Below are 19,916 nucleotides of genomic sequence, written 5' to 3' on the forward strand. Positions count from 1 at the left end.
GATGCCCTCCGGATCCGAGACGAGGGACCCGTCGTCGGCCAGCAGCACAAGGAGCTGCTGACGGGTGCCACGCCTTTTTTCCAGCGAGTAGAAGAAGGGGGAGCCGCGGTCCAGGTCCTGGAGGAGCTGGATCCGCGGCCTCACGTACGCGCCCCGAGCCCCGACGAGCTGCAGGTCCCGGTGCGCGGCCTTCTTCTCTTCGTACACCCCGCGCAGGGCCGGGTCCGCGTCGGGCTGACCGAGGCGTGACTCCAGGTCGAGCAACTCCCTCTCCAACTCCCCGATCCTGGATTTCCGCCTCTTCGTCGGCCCCCTCGCGTACTCCTGACAGAAGACGCGGACGTGAGCCTTGCCCACGTCCCACCATAGCCTCAGGGAGGGGAAGCTTCCCCGCTTCCTTCTCCAGCCGGCCCAGAAGCGACGAAACGAGTCCCGGAACCGCTCGTCCTCCAGCAGCAGGTGAGGTGACCTTTATAGAGGTGTACAAAATTATGAGGGTCATGGATAGGATAAATAGACAAAGTCTCTTCCCTAGGGTCGGAGAGTCCAGAACTAGAGGGCATAGGTTTAGGGTGAGAGGGGAATGATATAAAAGAGATCTAAGGGGCAACGTTTTCACGCACAGGGTGGTACGTGTATGGAATGAGCTGCCAGAGGATGTGGTGTAGGCTGGTACAGTTGCAGCATTTAAGAGGCATTTGGAGGGGTATATGAATAGGAAGGGTTTGGTGGGATATAGGCCGGGCGCTGGCAGGTGGGACTAGATTGGGTTGGGATATCTGGTCGGCATAGACGGGTTGGACCGAAGGGTCTGTTTCCATGCTGTACATCTCTATGACTCTACTCCGCTACAGTATTGTTACTAATTTGATTTGCCCAATTTATATGCAGATTAGAGTCACTCATATTACTTGTGTTCCTTTTATTGCATGCGTCTCTTAATTTCTTGTTTTATGTCATTCCCAATATCACCCCAAAGTTTGAAGTCTGTATACACCCCTCAATAATGTTGTTTTGTCCCTTGGTGTTTCTCAGCTCCATCCATGCAAATTCCACATCAGAACTAATAACCATCATTATTGCATTCGTTTCCTCTTTGACCAGCAATGCATCACCACCACCTTTTACCTTTTTGTCTGTACTTCCTAAATACATGATACCAAATTTCTAATAGTAGTTGGTTGGTAATTCCCTTAGTTAAGGTCCCACACAGCAGTCCCTACACAAACTGTGCTCCTTGTGAACTGCGTGGATAGTGTCTTCTTTTGCTTTTAAAGATCTGCTCAGAGAATCTGTTTAACCATTTTTATCAGCAAGACATTTCGACCAAGAAATTCGGGTGCTTGAATCCTACAGCCATAATCAGGCAGCTACTTCCTTTAATTAGGCCATTTTACTGACTTAAATGATCTAATCTAATTTTACCTCTACAAGTTGAACTTAGAAAGGACATACCAATAATAGATCACTTGGAGTTCATTTCACACAGCTGAGGCTTGACACTGCTGCAGTCTCAACACTAATCATGTTCCTTCCAAATAAATTGATAGTTCTAAAATGACTTTCTTTTTAAAAAGAAGCAAAGTACTGAGCATGTTGAAAATCTGAGGATGCAAGCTGTTTGGTTGTATGCTAATTGGCAAAGCAGGGATGCTGTGGGCAAACAGGTGGGCACCAAGTTAAGCACGTAGAAAACAAGCAAACAACATTGAGATGTACCCTAGTCCAGTCTGAAAGTTGGGTGCCCCTGTGCACAAAGTGTCACTACTGCAGCCTTTCAGTGCAAATTGTTGGTATACCCTGCACTGCAAATCTATGCTTTCAGAGCACATTGAAAGTGCAGAGTAAAAGTGCCAGAATGGACTTGGATTGGTAAGATGCAACCATCAATGGAAAAGGAGTGCCTGTGGCTGTTGCCAGAGAATTGTGTTCTGAGATTTTGCCAGCAATGTGTCCAACATGGACATCATTTGAAGCAAGAGATCATTTGCCAAAAATGCTCTCTGGTTTCCTTGTTGAGTATTCCTGATGTTGAGCTTAGTTGCTAAGTTTTGTAAAATGAATATTAATAAGGCTAGTTGTGATGTTAACAAGGTATCATAGAATCTCTACAGTATGGAAGCAGGCCATTTGGCCCATCAGGTCCATCCTGACCCAGACCCTATCGCTGTAACCCTGCATTTCCTATGGCTAATCCACCTAGTCTGCACATTTGTGGACAATTTAGCATGGCCAATCTACCTAACCTGCATATGTTTGGACTGTGGGAGGAAACCCATGCAGACATGGGCACAATGTGCAAATTCCAAGCAGACTGTCGCCTGAGGGTGGAATCGAACCCGGGATCCTGTCACTGTGAGGCAGCGATGCTTACTACTGAGCCATTGTGCCACGCACCCAGGTGATTAATGATTAATAATGACCAACAATTGGTGTCTCAGTAATGCCGAGCAAGAATCTCACTGTGATGTTTGTGAATAGCAATAAAGATGATGTATGATCGTCTTGATACTGAGTTGGGCACAGCTATACTTGTAGCCCTGTTCTGCCACACTTGTCATAATACTGAATCCTATACGATTCCACCCATTGCCTACTACAATTCATCACTGGATGTGGCCAGACTGTAGAGCTTATAATCTAGTCTTTTGATTGTTGTATTACTTAGTTCTGTCTGTTGCATGCTATTTGGCATGCACGTAATCCTGTGGCACAGCCCTGCCAGTTTGACAACATTTTTAGGGATGTCTTGTGCTGTTTGTGACATGTCTTCCTGCACTTTTTGTTCTTCTGCTGACTGTGTATCACTGTACTATTACTTTAGGATGGGTCTGCCCTGGCAGTTTGATATACCCAGTGATGGTAGTGTCTGGGAAATTGCCTGTCTGTTTACTAGACTAAGGCTAATGCAAGTTATGTTCACTAATCTTACTCGTAATCGTAGTGTTATGAAATTTTTATCTGAATATTAATTAAAATATCATTAGATATATATCTACATCTTGGAGTTTTTGGAATGACTGGCTGACCGCAATGGGGAAAATACTGCATTTACGAAGAACACAAAGTCTTTGACTGGAGTGGCTCGGTCTGCAATACTTTCTGAGACAGGCAAATGACACTATTTGAGTATAGTGTCATTTGCTGATGGATTTTAACACAACAATCAGACAACTTGCCCAAAAAATCAACAGCTGTCTCCCCCCCTCCCTTTCTCCTGAAATTCCTCTCAACGAAGTGAGGGTTGAAAAGTCACTGGAAGGCCTTATCACTGCAAGTGGAGTTCTTAAGGGAGAATTCCAAACCAACAGTAACTGCCCAGCATTTAGACTGGAAAGCAACTTCAGCCGTGCACCAACATTTGGACAATTCACTGATAACTGGAGCAAAAATGTGAAGTTTTTTTGGTTGCAGTAAACTAACTTTTTAGTCTTTACTTAAGGAACCTGGCTTACTTGTTTCTAATACTGAGTAACATATAATCTGATACATGTATAATTAGCAATATAACTTCCCTTTTTAAATTCACTTTGTCAGACTAGCAGAACAAAGAACAGAATCCGTTCACCCCTTCTAACTCCGTAATAACAGAAAAATTCAATGAACTGGACAATTTGTTTACACAAAAATCCCTACTGTAAGTTAGTTGAATTCATATTGCACCCTGCTTGGTTTACAATAGAAAATGTACTCTACTGACGACTTACCCCAACAAAAAGTTTTTTGTGTATTTGAGACTCGAAACTTTATATGCATTCAGATAAATGCAGCTGAGTATTTTGATTTATTTGTAGAAGTGTTCCTTAGAGAAAGTAGTGCATAAAAATTCTGTAGAATTTGTAGACCTATGCATCTGTGATATAATGGGTTTCTACATTATTAGACATAGAAGATCTGTGCAAAGTGCTCAGTAACTAAGTCACAAGCCATTTCGGTCAGCAAACGTCTAGTTTTTTTTGTGATGCTCAAATAACTTTAGTTGAGAAGGTAACTTTTTGAGACTTAATGCAAATGAAATGTCACTTTGTATGAATGTTAAAATTGAGTACTAATATGAAATTAATTTTGAATTTTCTTTTCCAATGAGGATCTTTCTAGCAATGTCCTTTTAAAGTATCACAACAAATACAATGACAGCTGGTTGAAACAATTAATTCAGTATTGAAGGAAGTGGCAAATCCTACAAATAACTTTAGTTATTACATCATGATGTTAAAACTGGTCTGGCTATTTTAATTTCATTGATTTTTAAAAAGTTAATTCTGGAATTAAAGCATAATACATAGTGGATTCTTGAATTAGTAACAAATACAAAAGATACGGGAGAAACTCAGCAAGTCTGGCAGTTTCTATGAAGAGAGTCAATTTTGAAGCCCAAACACGACCTTAACTTTGTCACTGTAAATCAAACTCATGCTTCCCTTTATGTGGGGAATTTTCTTTTGAGATTACAATTTCAAACTCATTATTTACTGAAATGCTTTGTCTGAGTGTAACTTTCATGTCGATGAGCCAAATTATATTTTTAGATGGAGAGATTTTAATTTTTTCTGTTAAGGATACCCTACCATACTGAAGGTTCCACCCGTATATTTATTGTTAAGTGCAAATCCATGGAGGCAAACAAATACTCACTTGTGCCTCAAGCTTGCTCCAAATAGAAAATTTCTGGAAAGTTAACTGTTTCTCTCTCCACGGACTGCCAGATTTACGAAGGAGTTTCCAGCATTTCCTATGATTCTTCTAATTCCTTGCAGAGTATTTGCAGGTGTAGATTCTTTGTTACTTGATTGGGGGGGTTAGCTCAGTTGGCTGGTTTGCAAATCAGAGTGATGCTAATAGCATGGGATCATTTCCTGTATCGGCTGAGTTTACTATTGTTATGTATTGTAGTTAGATGTATGCTATCCCTTTTCAGAGTGGAAGCTAAGGGAGGCACTCTAAAACTGACTGTGAAGTTGAGAGGATGCACAATGAATTATTCCCTGTTCTAGTTTACTCTCCATCTATCTCTTCTGTTTATGGTTCTACTGAACTACAAACACCATAACGAGTAAGGTCAACCTTACCTGAAGCAATGCGAATCTTGGGTTAAAGCAGCATCAGTGTGTCTCTAATGGAAAACCAGTCCTGTGGCCATCTTGGACTATGGTAACTTTACTTGATGAAGGATTCTAGTGAAATTGTACTTTATTTTTCATTCATGGGATGCGAGCATTGCTGGCTGGGCCAGCATTAATGTCCATCTCTAGCTCTTGAACAGTTGCAGTTCCATTTGGTGTAGGTAGGCCCACAATGCTGCTAGAAAGGGAGTTCCAGGGTTTTGATCCAGCAAAACTGAAGGAATGGTAATCTGTTTCCAAATCAGAATGGTAAGAGACTTGGAGGTGAATTTGCTAGTCATGGTGCTCCTATGTATCTGTTGCCCTGAATAAATCCTCCTCAATGGAAATACTGATACATTTAGAAGGTACTGCCTAAGGATACACACGCTAATCCCCAAAAGAAGTAATATAAACAAAAGAATTAATATTTGCTGAATGGTGATAATAGACATTTGTGAATAACTCATATGCCTGCCTCTTGTGCTACTGCTAGATCAGTATATGTATATTCTATTGTATGGTAATTCTTCTGCATCCACAAGGGTTCCGTTCTTGAAAACCCCTGTGACTGATTAAATTTGTGTGTGGAGTACGTTTAAAAATGGTCTATGCCACTAGATGTTGATTGTTATTACTACTTACTTGCAGATAGAGAATTTACTGTATTTACATTGTATTAGAATCATAATTCGTAATGTGAACTGACTATACATTTTCATATGCCATAACTGCATTCCTCTCTGATCACGTATAATAAACTTTCGCTCACTATTTTCAAGCTATCAGCTGGTAACATTTGTGCAGTCATCACATGGCTAATCCTTTGGAGTTTAAAAATCAAACTTTTAAAACCATCTGGTTCTTCACAGCAGTTGAAACTGTTATCAGACTGTCTCCTCCAACTGGTCTCTCATTACTTGCCAAATTTACATATGGTGACTTATCGATTGTATAATAATTTTTGTTTAATTCATGAGAAAACTGCAGAAATACTGGTTAAATTGTTCTAGGAATTAAATTGTTAGGAATTACTTAAACATATGGCAATTTAATTTCTTATCCACATTTTTAAACAGGGAAGGGAAGAGGCAGCATCTCCAATGAATAGTGGATCTGTATCACAACATCAGGAATATGTAAGTGTAAGATTTTTGCAATCATTGGGGATCAGCATCCATGGGCACTTTTGTAAGTCACCTCAGGCTGGATCAAAAGAAATGCAATGACTTTAGTTGCCCAGCTAAGCACCTTGGTTGGCTGGCCCACTGGTTTGCCATGCAGAGTGATGCCAATGGCATGGGTTCAATTCTTGCACTGGCTGAGGATACAATGAAAGACTCTCTTCTTCCTAACCTCTCCCCTTGCTGGGAGCATGGTGACCCTCCTGTTAAATCATCACCAATCATGTCTCTCTGATGTGACTTTACCTTTATATATGAATGAGGCTTAGACTATATGCCATCATAATAGTAATTGAATTGAATTGAATTTATTGTCACATGTGCCAAGGCACAGTGAAAAGCTTTGTCTTGCGAGCAATACAGACAGATCATAGTTACGTAGCATAGATAAGTAAATAATAATAGGTAAACAGCGGAAAAAACAAAAACACAGGTTCAGGCGAATGTTAAGAGTTTGTGAGTCCATTCAGTAGGGTAAAAACTGCTATGAAACCGGCTGGTACATGTGTTCAGGCTTCTGTACCTTTTCCCTGATGGTAGAGGTTGTAGAAAAACATTGCCACGGTGGGATGGATCTTTGAGAATGCTGGTGGCCTTTCCTTGACAGCGGGTCTGATAGATGGATTCTATAGACGGGAGATTGGCCTTTGTGATTGTCCAGGCCGAGTTCACCACTCTCTGTAACTGTCTCTGATCTTGAATGGTACAGTTGCTATACCAGATAGTGATCCATTCAGGTAGAATGCTCTCTTGCGCAACTATAAACATTGGCAAAGGTATTCGCCGTCATGCCAAATTTCTTCAGCTGCCTGAGGAAGAAAAGTTGTTGGGCCTTTGTAACCAGTGCATCCACATGAAGAGTCCAAGAAAGCATGTGTGGATGACCACTCCCACTTGTTCCACCTCTCTGCTGTTAATGTGTGGGTGGGCATTAGTCAATAAAGAATTTGTTGGTTTTGCCAGCATTGAGAGCTAGGTTGTTCTCAGTGCACCATTTTCCCCAGGTCTTCCACCTCCCATCTGTACTCTTTCATTGCCATCTGAGATTCGATCAACTATGGTGGTGTCATTAGCAAACTTGTAAATGGCATTAGTCTGGTATTTGGCAATGCAGTCATGGGTATACAGTGAGTACAGTAGGGGCTGAGTTCGCATCCCTGGGGGGTTTGAGTGTTAGTGAGGATGAAATATTGGTCCCAGTCTTCACTAATCGTGGTCTGTGGGTCAGGAAACTGAGGATCCAGTTGCAGAGAGTGGGGCTTAGTCTGAGATCACTGTTAAGTAATTAGTCTCGAGGGAATAATAGTGTTGAAGGCTGAGTAGGATTCTTATGTAGCTGTTCTTGATGTCAATATGTTCTATGGTGGAGTGAAGGGCAAGTGATGTGACATCTGACGTGGATCTGTTGGTCCGATAGGCAAATTGGAGGAGTCAAGAGTAGTGGGGAGGCTGGAGTTGATTAATGCCATGACCAGCCTTTCAAAGCACTTCATGACCACCAAAGTTAGGGCCACTGGGTGGTGGTCATGCTGCATGAGCCTCTTAGGCACAGGGATGATGTTGGCCCTTTTGAAACCGGCACAGGGAGAGGTTGAAGATGTCTCAGAAGACCTCTGCCAGTTGATCTGCACGTGCTCTGAGTGCACAGCTTCTGTCTGGTCCCATTGTTTTCCTTGGATTCACATGAAGGAAAACTAATCTGCCCTCTGATAGTGACTGTTGGGATAGATTCAGCAGGACTTGTCAGAATAGGTGTTACCTCTCCACCGAAATTCTGCTCAAAGTGAACATAGCAGGTGTTGATTTGGAAGGGATATGTCATAGTCTGCTATCTTGCACTGTCTCTTTTTAGAACCTGTGATATCATTCAGTCCTTGCCATAGTCGCTGGGTGTCCATCTGGGTCTCTAGTTTGGATCAGTATTGGTCCTTGGCTGTCTTAATGGCTCTGCGAAGGTCATACTTAGATTCCTTATATTTGAGTGGGTCTCCTGATCTGAAGGCTTCATGCTTGGTTTTTAGCAGGTTCTGTATGGCCTGTTTCATCCAGGGTTTCCTGTTGGGGAACACCCAGATTGACTTCCTCTCTATGCAGTCTTCTACACACTTGCTGATAAAGTCTGTGACGGTGGTGGCATACTTGAGCAAGGTACCTGCAGACTGTTTGAACATGGCCCAGTCAGTCGATTCCAGTCAGCACCAGAGTTGATCCTCCGACCAGCACTGGACATGTATCAGCAAGGGGGTCTCCTGCTTGAGTTTTTGCCTGTAAGCTGGGAGAAGAAACGCGGCATTGTGGTTGGAATTCCCGAAATGAGGGTGGGGGATGGAGCGCCAGGCACTATTCACAGTGGTGTAGCAGTGGTCTAAAATGTTCGGACCCCTGGTGGGGCAGGTAATGTTCTGCTGGAACTTGGGCTACACCTTCCTTAGATTGGCTTGATTGAAGTCGCCAGTTACATTAAACAGGGTCTCGGTGTGTTCGGTCTCCAAGGTGTTAGTGGTGGAGTACAGCACATCCAGAGCTTCTTCAACCTTTACTTGTGGCAGTATGTATACAGCAGTTAGTATAGCAGCTGATTTAATGTAGGACAAGTATTAAAAAATTAATTTCAGTAGAAAACATTTTATTTACTTGAACAATTCTGCTCTCATTCCATCATATATCAAATAAATAAAAAGGTTTCTCTCTTGTTAACTTGTGCCATGCATTGCAATAGAAGTTCACTTACTTTGCTTTGAGTTGAACTGTTGCAGTTTATCTGGTGGCTGAAAACTTAGATTATAAGTAGCTCAAATGAAGCCTCTAGCTGCAAAGTTGTCTGCCAAAATGACTATAAATAAATACTGGATTCAACCCTATTTGCAAACGTGCCCATTTCTTCATCCAAGCCAGAGCCATCAAAGATAGAACATCATTCCTGGATGATATGATTCTTCAGTCTGTTCCAAGTCACTATTGGTTTGAGAACCTGTGAAGATCTGAACTGAAATACTTGAACTAAGCATTTTAAATTACAATCTCATTTTTTTCTCAGTTTTACTGTATGTTCATTCACCTACTTGACCTGTTTGTGAAGCATATAACCTAACACTTTATCCAGCCATCACACACCTTCCAACTTAGGAGTGGAAGTAGGCCATTTTGAGGTTCAAGCCTGCTTCAATAAGATCCTGGCTGATATGTTTGTATTCAGAATTCCACATTCTCATCTATCCCCAATAAATTTTGATTCCCTTACCTACCTCTGTCTTAAAAATATCCAATGACCCCACATCCACTGCTGTCGCCAGAGTTCAAAAGTCATGCAACCCTCTGTCCATCTCTTGGACCATTTCTGTCCAAGAATGATGACCCCTAATTTTAAAAAGTGTCCCCTAGTCTGGATTTGACTGCAAGAATAAGCATTCTTCCATGCCCACTTTAAGACTATCTTAGAAATTCCAATCAAATCACGCATTGTTCTTCTGAATTTCGGAAAGCCCAGCATTTCCAGTTTTTTTTTCTCAATAGCCAACCCACTCCAAGTATCAATCTAGTAAACCTTGTCTGAATGACCTTCATTGTATTTACATCTTGAATAAGGACACAAATACTCATCACAGTATTTGAGATGTGGTCTGTTATGCCACTGCTCCATGAACCAGAACCCACTTACCCACACATCTGTAATCTTATTTGTCCTTTGTCAATTTGCACGAGACTCTGGCAGTAATCTGGAGATTAGTACTTTTGAGGTTCTGTTTTTTAATTCAACACCTGATGTCCTATAAGACCGTAGGAGCAGAAATTAGGCCATTCAGCCCACTGAGTCAGCTCCGCCAATCAGGGCTGATAAGTTTCTTAATCCCATTTTCTCACTTCCTCCCTCTAACTTTTGATCCCCTTTACAAACAACAACCTATCTATTTCTGTCTTAAATATACTCAATGATCTGGCCTCCAGAGCCCTCTATGGCAGTGAATGCCATATATTCAACACTCTGGCTGAAGAAGTTTCTCCTCATCTCCATTCTGAAAGGTCTTCCCTTTACTCTAAAGTGAGCCACTCGGGTCCTAATTTCTCCTACCAATGGAAGCATCTGCTGAACATGCACTCTATCCAGGCCATTCAGTATTCTAAGTTTCAATTAGATCCCCCCCCCCTTCCTTCTAAACTCCATCAAGTATAGATCCAGAGTTCTCAAACGGTTAAGATGTTCATTCCTGGGACCATTCTTGTGAATATGGTCTCATGGCAGAAACTCTTTCCTGGCTCTACTAATGTGTAGATAATGACACGGGTCATGACCGTAGCTGGTCTGATAACTCCTATTTTCCATTTTATTTCTTAGATTAAACTTTGAGAATGTCTGTTCACTTGATTAGCTCTTTTCCTTAATCATCTGCAGAAAATGTTTCCATCTAATTTTTTCTAGCTAAATTTGATTTTTTCACTCATTAGTCAGATTGTGTTTTGAAGTTTGATACCATCTTGAACTTTTCTGTGATTAACCACAGATGATGGGTCATCCCCTTGAATTGTTCTTGTTGGAATGCATGGATGTATTGTATATTCTGAAATATTTCTTCAAATGTCTGGTACTGCGTCTCTATTGATATATCCTTAAACCTTATCTGGCAGTTCACTTGATTTTCATGCTTTTGTATTGCCCATTCTAGTCTTGGATCCACCTTTCTCACTTCAGAAGGTTCACAAAATTAAATCTCAATTTCTCATGGTCTCCTCTTAGGCAGCAAAGGTGTATACTGTGTGTCTGACGTCAGCTGTACCAGTTGAGAACCGGGTGCTTCATGGAGGGAGTGTTTCCTGCTTATGGACAAGCAAGCTGAACAAAAACTGATATAGTGGGCCATTGGTGCCTTTCCTGCACTTTATGGTGAACTGTCTAGTAATCAGTTTGCTCCCAGCCAAAAATCTTCCTGCAGAAGATGAAATCACAAACTGGTGCTTTTACTTTTAAGAAAAGACCTTGGCAATGCAATTGAAATATTGTAAATCCATTTTCTGTTTTTGCAGGCATTGTTATCATTTGAATGAATTCCCCCACAGTCACGCCTACCTCACTCAATGTTTCTGCTGTCAAGCTGTGTTGCATACAGATAATGCTAATGCAGAATAAAAATGACCCACTCTCACTTGTATTAGAAACAATATTTCCATTTGTTTATCCCTGGTAGGGAACTTTACTTCAATCACACTTTTAAGAAAGTTGTGGGAATAACCAGGGGGTAGAGAGCTGTGTGATAACACACCACTTTGAAACTGCAGTTTAAGTCCAGTGCCAAATGAAAATTACTGTGTTAATGAGATTGGACAATTGTGATCTAAATCCCAATTAAAGGACAATAATATTGAAAACAGATGTCATTTTTACATTGTATTAATCATAAAACCAATATATTAGCATTATTGTGCAACTTTTTTGCAGGCAAATGAAATCATTCCACCCAAAAAAACAAGAGCCTCGTTGTCAGACCTATCCAGTACTGAAGATATTGAAGCATTGACCGTTCGTCAGCTGAAGGAAATACTGGCACGCAACTTTGTCAGCTTTTCAGGGTGTTGTGAAAAGTGGGAATTAGTGGAAAGAGTGAAGAGATTATTCAAAGAAACAGAAGAAAATCGCAAGTTCTGTAAGTTTATCTCAAATGTTTTATTAGAAATTTATTCATTTAATTCAACAAGTAGTGACTTTTAAAATGTTTCTGTTGCAGTGGAAAATGGAAATAACCCAGCTGTAGCTGCTGGTAAGTTGTCAACTTTTCTTGGGCTTTTTCTAAGTTGAAAATAAAGTATTTTGCAGTTAAGAGGTGTAGGGTTGAGTCTGCAGAAGAGATTCTGATGAAATTATTTCCATTTAACAGTTTGCCGAATCAACATGTTTTTTAGTAAAAAGTCCATGTTCTTACTGTTTTGAGATACTGCCGTTAAGTTTCTCTCTGCTGGGCTGCTATAATAAAAAAGAACATCTACATGTGATATTGTTGGACCTACTCTGGTGCCCTGAGATGTAGGGAAACTTGACCACCCTTCAGGCTCTCTGCCTGTATTCCTGATGAAGGGCTTTCGCCTGAAACGTCGATTTTATTGCTCCTCGGATGCTGCCTGACCTGCTGTGTTTTTCCAGCATCACTCTAGTCTAGACTCTGGTTTCCAGCATCTGCAGTCATTGTTTTTACCTAGGAGATAAATCTTTCCATGGAGCCATAAGCTTAAGTATTCACATTTAGGCCTGTTGGAAACCATTGCCTTATTTTCTTCTACACTTGCATAACAGAATATTCTGCATATTATACTTAAAGTCTCTATGAGCAACTTTTTTCATACTACCAATGTTCTGCAGAAGGTTTCTTTTAATAAGATTGGGCAGGACTTTCAAATACTTTCCTTCTAATCATCATGTACAATTGAGATCTCATTCAAAGTTATCAAAAACATCTTTCAAAATATATGGCATGTTTTATACAAAAAACAATACTTGCCAAACGTTTTTCTCCATACTTTTCAAATGTTTCAAGGGTTAAGCTATTATAATGCCTGAGGACCGAAAATAAGGAATAGTGGGTGAGCAGGGGCAGATGAGCTTGGTGGGTGTGGTGAAATTGCAATGACTTAGTTGTTGGCATACTTACTTAGGGACCAATTCCCATGTTGGGAAGTCCTGATCAAGCAATAAGAAACGGAAAGTTTTACTCTGTAAATTCAATTAACTTGCCCATTAGTAATCATTTTAGTAGAATTGAAAGTTTCTAACTTTAATATTAATTAGAATAAGTTTTCAGTTCTTGGGTGGTCACCTGTTATAACTTAACACTGATGACCCATTTAAGATGGTGTGTGTATATAGAGGATACATTTTATAAGTAAAATTATTACTCTATGCTCCTGTAATCCCCTAGTTGGGCACAACTCTAATAGCAAACTTGCCTCTAAAAACAATGAGACTGCAGCTCAGCAGGAAGTGACCCATACATTCTGCCTCATTCAAAATGAAAATTCTCAAAGTAATAAGACTGCAATTGGTTGTGTTTGGATAACACATGTCATGTCAAGCACTCAGGATTAGTAATGTTAGAGTTTTCAAAGTAATACTATTGAATAGTTACATGAACCCTTCTTGTTTTCTCTGAACTATTGAATCTAAACCTTTACGATATGAAGAGGAAACACTTTTGAGGTATTTCAGTTAGTGTTTGGCAAAATATTAATCTTCAAAAAGTACAATTTGAATTGAGAAAAGCAAGAATATTTGTAAGCTGTCAGTCAATGCAAAAAGCAAACAAGTTGATCTTTTGAGGGTGGCTCCTTCAATGCTAACAAAATGTTCTACACTGGCTGATAACTTGACACTGATCATCACAAATTAAGTTGATACTTGTTCTGCTTAATTCAATAACAGTACAATAGCATGTTTCATTTTTAAAGTTCTACCATTCCATTCTTTTAGCTGGTTCTTCATAACAATGCATGGTATGGATTAGGGAGTAGCAATAATCTGGTCATGGCAAGCACAGCTATTATGCAATTTTGCATTCTATAGGTGCCTCAATATTAATATTGAAGTTTAGTTTACTACCAAAACTATGCTTGATAGGTTTTTTTTCATTAGTTAACCAGTTTTTCTTCTCCTCTCTCCCCCCCCTCCCCAACCGTGATTCTACATTTTTCCAGTTGAAGAACAGCTGCAGTTCAGCAGTGACGAGAATCTCTGCAGGATCTGTATGGATGCAGTGATCGATTGTGTTCTCCTCGAATGTGGTCACATGGTCACTTGCACGAAATGTGGAAAGCGCATGAATGAATGCCCTATTTGTCGACAATATGTTGTACGGGCAGTACATGTCTTTAAGTCTTAAATTTGGGAGGTGTTTGAATGAAGAGAATATGGCTTTTCCTGTTGTTAGATGAAACTTGATGGAGAAACATTTTATGCCCATATCAATGACTGTAATTTGTTGTAGCCATTTTGGATAGTTTGGAGGAATGGAATTTCTTTTAATTTACTAAGTTATCATTACTTATTACTGGGAGCCTTAAGGAGATCAGAGTTAAACTATGTTAAGGTGCAAAAAAAAATTACTGAATTATAACATTTATCAGCACTAAGTCTGAGACTCTATGAAGGATATGCTGTGGGGGGGGGGGGGAAAAAGCAAAGATTCTATTTTAAACTTTTCATATCAATTTTATAAGTCTCCTAAAACATTTGCCATTTAGTGGATTCATGTGGGATAGAGTAGTCATTAACTAGCCTGCAGACTTGCTCTCAATATGAATTGAGCATCTAGCAGTGTCCAATGAGAACAGAAAGGAAACCTCACGAGCAATCTTACATTTACTACTAACTATCTTGGTTTCTCATTTTTGATTTCTGTACTTTTTGTATGTTTTTAAAGTTCATTGCCTAATAAAGAATTTATTGGAATAGCAATTCAGTCAATTTGACAAATTAGTAAAATCAATATAACTTTGCAAAAATGTTTCTGATCCTGACATGTGCTTTGAGTTTTTTTGTAGAAATAATGAATATTTTTTCATTCCACTTTATTCTGTTCCTCCTTTCTTTTGTCCTCCTACGTTGTACAGAGTTGCCTGAGTCTAAATGAAGCCTAAATACTTAAAAGGAGTTGAAACAGCTATTATGCAATTTTACATTAAAAACATTGTCAAATCTGTGGTATTTATTATTTCTAACTGGATTGATTACACTGGCCTATGGACTCATTAACAACTTAACAGAATTTTCATAAGAACACTGTGCCTTTTAAAAATACAAGTGACTTCTTCAGTGTCCAGTTTGGTAAGTAGTCTTATGGGCACTTGCTACCAGCGTACAAGTGAGTCTTCAGTGAAAGGGATGAGCAACTATAAGAAAGAGAGCAGAGGAACACTGGCTAGGAGGCAAAGTAATAATAACAAACTATATGATGCAAATTGGAAGATGATTACCTTATTTGTATTCCACCTAGGGAAAACAGTAAACCATACATAGACAGGAGAGATATCCTAGCTGTTGATATCAGGAAAAAACAAACAAGGGGCCTGGTAATACAAACTACACTCATCACTGAACTATCACTGCCTTGTACTCCCCTAGCATATTACCCCTTCTACTGCAGAACTAGAAATAGATTTATGAATAACTTTTCATTTTACTTCCCCCACTTTAAGATAAATACTTAAGTTTTTGTGGGTTTTAATATCTCTTGCAGGTTATAAACTGCAACAAAAGCACTTTCTTGGCATAAACAGCAGAGTATTTAGTTCTATGTTCTGACTGCTGACTCCTTATGGACAAAGTCCAAGGTGGGTCTGTGCTTCCTCTCCATATGTGCAACTTCTCTGCAAAAATCAGATAGGCAGGCACACCAAATGTTTCTCACTTTCAGGCAGAACTGCCTCTTGAACATTTAGCAAACAAAGGAAGCTTAGTACATTACAAGGTGGTAAACATGGTAAAACCTGTTGCCATTTATGTTAGGTTTTCACTGGCACAACAGCTGATGAAACTTAGTAAAGTTTGCACCATAGCAATTAATGTATTTAATTGCCAATGCATTACCCTTAATGATAAAAGATCAACTTTTGAGTCCTGGTTCTACTTTTCTTGACAGCCAACCCCACCTCCTTTTACAATTTCATTTCTATTATTTTTGAAAATCACTGGTGTATACTTTGAGAAACTGACTGCATCTCCTGCTCTACTAATGTAATACACTATTTATTTTTCAGAAACCTTCCCATCAATGTTCTGTTTTCTTTGTTGGATAGTTTTTGGGAAGCAGAGAGAAGGGAAGAGAACTTCTTAAAGTATTAATTTATCCACGTGCTCACCGCATACAGATATCATTCTCCTTTGGTCTTTGCTATTCCACTCTATCAGTAATGCATTTTCTCCGACTTGTACAGTATTCTTTACTGAACGGAAGTCTAAGAAATCTCTTGTGAGTTTAAAGTTAATCTCAATAACCGAAGCTATACAAAGGACAACCTGATCAAGGGCTAAGATTTAAGGCAATTTGAATTGTAGCACTGGGCATAAATTGTAACGAACACAAAATTAATTCTTGTCTTCCCCTATCCTTAATTTGCATCTTATTTACATGCATAACAAACTCAAAAGACAAAATGGGGTGGAAACCATTGTTTTCTCTGTGAAAACGATCATTTTCATTTAGAGAAGTATTTAAAAAAAGTTGTGTTGTACAGCACCTTGAGTATTGTTCCCCTGTGAATCTAACAATAGTTCCGTACACAGCTTTCAAGACAGGTTTTATACAAATTCAGCAATGACAAACAGCAAATGGGAAAACCAATATCTCGTTACTTTACGGTATCATTACTGCTGCTAAGCTGCTTGCCTTAAAGGCAGGCGATGATGGCACATACAAACATCACAAAGATCATTCCACATAGAACATGTGAAACTTTACAGAGATTAAATCACAAGTAACAAACAGGGAAATTGAAATAAATTGGAATTCAATTGTATATAAGTAATAATGTTACATTGGAATTATTGAAATTTCCCCACTACTCTCAATAAAGTAATTTCTGTACAAAAATATTTCTGCATAATGTATGATATGTAGAGTTTAACAAAACAACAATATTTATAACATGGTCAAAATGTGTGGTCAAAGATGCTTGTTTTAAGACTCTTTTTAAAAGAACTGAACAAATTAAAATTTACACTGCACATGCTTTAGTTGTAAAACGTGCACAAAAAAGTTAGTTTTTTTCATTTTTTTTCTTGCCATTTAGGTTTATACAAATACAAACACTTGTGCGTCAGTGTCCTTTTATAACATTATTAAAACTTAGGAAATAAATTTGAATTTTGGACTGATTTTTCAGATGTGGAAAAGTTTTTGTTAGGATGAGCAGCTTTTGTCCTCTCCACAGTTCATCCTTATCCTTTTGTCTGATGCCAGTAACATGAGCAGAATCTGGGTGTAATTAAATCTCAGAAGAAATTAAACATCCTGTTGTATGGTTCCAGTTCTTCCTCTTGCTTAGTTAACTGAGTTTTTGTAAGAGTTTTTCCTCTGACAAATTGAACTGAACAATAACAGACATTTCTGCTATGAATTGTTCACAACCTTCTTTTGTTACCTGTTTGCAGTAACGGAGGTCTATTCGGCAGATATTACCACAACGTTTGAAATAGGTTAGGCACTGGTCAGTGACTTTATTGCAAACTGAAGAAGAAGAACATTATGCAAGTTAAGTATGGCAATGATATACTAGTATTCCTCAACTTAAAGTGTTGTGTTCACTTTCACATGTTATGAGACACATGAGTAGAACTAAATCCAAAAAGTGATGGGGTGAGTTATAAGAATAGACCAAAAAATAGTTCAAGGAGTAATCATATGGAATTTTGGAAAATTACTTTAAAATATAGATAGAAAGTAAAATCAAATGACATGAATGTAATTAGTTTAATGTTATGTGAACAATATATTGGAGAAAACTTAATACTGATGGATTATTCTAAATATGTATCAAGGTAACAGCAAAGTATTGTAGGTAGAATGCACTAATTCATTAAATAGAAGAAATCTAATTAACATCTGATTTCTAATGCTTTTAACAGCAATTTATTCCTGTTGAAATCCCTCACCTTGGTTGCACAGGTAAAGACAAAGGGGAGAACTCAGCCAGTATTCCACTCTAAATTGATACTTAGACCATACACTGGATAGTGCTGCTAAAGACAGAACTGGCCCATCTGCCATGCTTTAGCAGATTGTCAAATGTCATTAAGATTGTTCACAAAAATATTCTGGGTCTGAGCAATAAAGTAATCAATTATTGTTTATTCCACCATGTCCTAAAAAGTCCACAGAGGGCTTTGCATTACAGACTGAAGCAATGCATAATGATACGCCTATAAAGGGTAAAAAAATTTCAGGATACTAATCCATGACAATTAAAGAACTGCAAAACAGGGTGGTGAGAGAGATTTAGTGGTCATGGTGTTGTCAGAACAGAGCTTGTCATGGCATTGTCAGGACAGAGCTGGTCATGGCATTGTCAGGACAGAACTGGTCATGTCCTTATCAGTACTAGAGATTGCAAAGGAAGAACTTATGGGTTAAATAGTTGAGTTATTACAGTACACGTTGGACTCAACTGGGCCCCTACTGTGGTTGAGTGGTAGTGTCCCTACCGCTGGTCCGAGAGACCCAGATTAGAGTCTCACCTCCTGTAGAGGTGTGTAATTACAACTCTGAACATGCTGATTTACAAAATAGGTTAACAAGGGAAACTTGTGTCTCTACCTCTGGATCCGGAGGCCTGGATTCAAGTCTCACCTGCCCCAGAGGTGTGAAATTAAATTTAAAAAATACACATCGGACTCTGGGTCCCCTTGTGGTGCTATGATAGTATCCTTATCCCTTGACTGGGAGGCCTGATGAGCAAGTTCCACTTGCTTTAGAGGTGAGTCATAACATCTCTAAAGAAGTTGTTTAGAAATCTATGTTAAATTTTTTAAAAAATTAAAACCTCACATAAGTTTGCAGCTGGAAAGATATCAGAAACATTGGAGTTGAGTAAATAGCTGGGCAAATACATAAACAAAGCAGACCCAGAAGGTGGCTCTTGTGGTGCAGTGTTAAGTGTTAGTGTCCAAAAAAACTAAAGCAGGCCCATACATCTCTGAACAGATTGATTAGAAAAATAGTTAATAAAATTACATTGGACTCAGGCACTCTTATTGTGCAGTTATACTGTCCCTAACTCTGGACGAAGAGGCCCAGATTCAAGTGCCACCTGCTCTAAAGGTATGTAATTATACCTCTAAACAAGTTGATTAGAAATTGGGTTAAATACAAAAATTACGCATTGGACTCAAAATGTGCAGGAGTCAAAACATTGTGTAAAGTACCACAAGAGCCAATTAAGTGACCTGTTTAATTTTGATTTGGAGATGCCGGTGTTGTACTGGGGTGTACAAAGTTGTGTGATTTTAAACTTTGTTTCATTTTGAATGGTGTTGACCTTTATGGTGTTGGCTGACACTCAACATAAATGTTGCCAATGATTAAGCAGCTTCTGGAAGTGAGCCTTTCAGCTCAAAGGACCCAATCTCTGCCTGCCTCTGGTTGGCTTATTATGTTGTTTGTGTGGCTGGTCCAGTGAAGGTTTTAATCAGTTATTACATCCAAGATGATGATGGTACAGGGTCGGTTGCGGTTATGCCACTGAAGGTTATAACTAACTTGTATATTTAATGGAGTAGATCATGACCTGGCACTTGTGTGCTACAAATGTTTTTGCTATTTATCACCTGTTTATTATCCAGATCCTAATACTAGCACAGTCTAATTATCAGAAGAGTTATGAACACTGTCTTACTTCTAAATAAAATGATGATAGGAATGTCGTTGATCTAGTAGCTGAAGATTTTTCTTTGGCAGTGTGGTACATCAAAGCTACCACAAGTTCCAAAATTATACTCTGGATCAGTGGTGCTGGAAGAGCACAACAGTTCAGGCAGCATCCGAGGAGCAGTAAAATCGACGTTTCGGGCAAAAGCCCTTCATCAGGAATAAAGGCAGAGAGCCTGAAGGGTGGAGAGATAAGCTAGAGGAGGGTGGGGGTGGGGAGAAAGTAGCAT

At 39.2% G+C, this 19,916-nt stretch overlaps 2 protein-coding genes across 17 annotated transcripts in view; one reads left to right on the plus strand and one right to left on the minus strand.

Moving 5' to 3' along the window:
- The window catches only part of rnf34a (ring finger protein 34a), a 31,177-nt gene extending 16,204 nt beyond the window's left edge, over positions 1 to 14,973 (plus strand). For 2 of the 3 annotated variants that reach the window (XM_043715734.1, XM_043715732.1), the window contains exons 4-7: positions 6,182 to 6,241; positions 11,718 to 11,922; positions 12,004 to 12,036; positions 13,961 to 14,973. In XM_043715734.1, coding sequence (XP_043571669.1) covers positions 6,182 to 6,241; positions 11,718 to 11,922; positions 12,004 to 12,036; positions 13,961 to 14,145 — 483 coding nt within the window. In that variant the 3' untranslated portion in view covers positions 14,146 to 14,973. The remainder of the gene's footprint in view (positions 1 to 6,181; positions 6,242 to 11,717; positions 11,923 to 12,003; positions 12,037 to 13,960) is intronic. The other variant, XM_043715733.1, reaches the window with a different exon arrangement.
- Positions 14,974 to 15,883: 910 nt separating this feature from the next.
- The window catches only part of LOC122562672 (lysine-specific demethylase 2B), a 218,332-nt gene continuing 214,299 nt past the window's right edge, over positions 15,884 to 19,916 (minus strand). For all 14 annotated transcript variants that reach the window (XM_043715718.1, XM_043715717.1, XM_043715725.1 and 11 more), the window contains one exon: positions 15,884 to 17,490. In XM_043715718.1, the coding sequence (XP_043571653.1) occupies positions 17,309 to 17,490 (182 nt within the window). In that variant the 3' untranslated portion in view covers positions 15,884 to 17,308. The remainder of the gene's footprint in view (positions 17,491 to 19,916) is intronic.

This window comes from Chiloscyllium plagiosum, chromosome 25 (genome assembly GCF_004010195.1).
Source record: "Chiloscyllium plagiosum isolate BGI_BamShark_2017 chromosome 25, ASM401019v2, whole genome shotgun sequence".
NCBI classification, from domain to species: Eukaryota; Metazoa; Chordata; class Chondrichthyes; order Orectolobiformes; family Hemiscylliidae; genus Chiloscyllium; species Chiloscyllium plagiosum.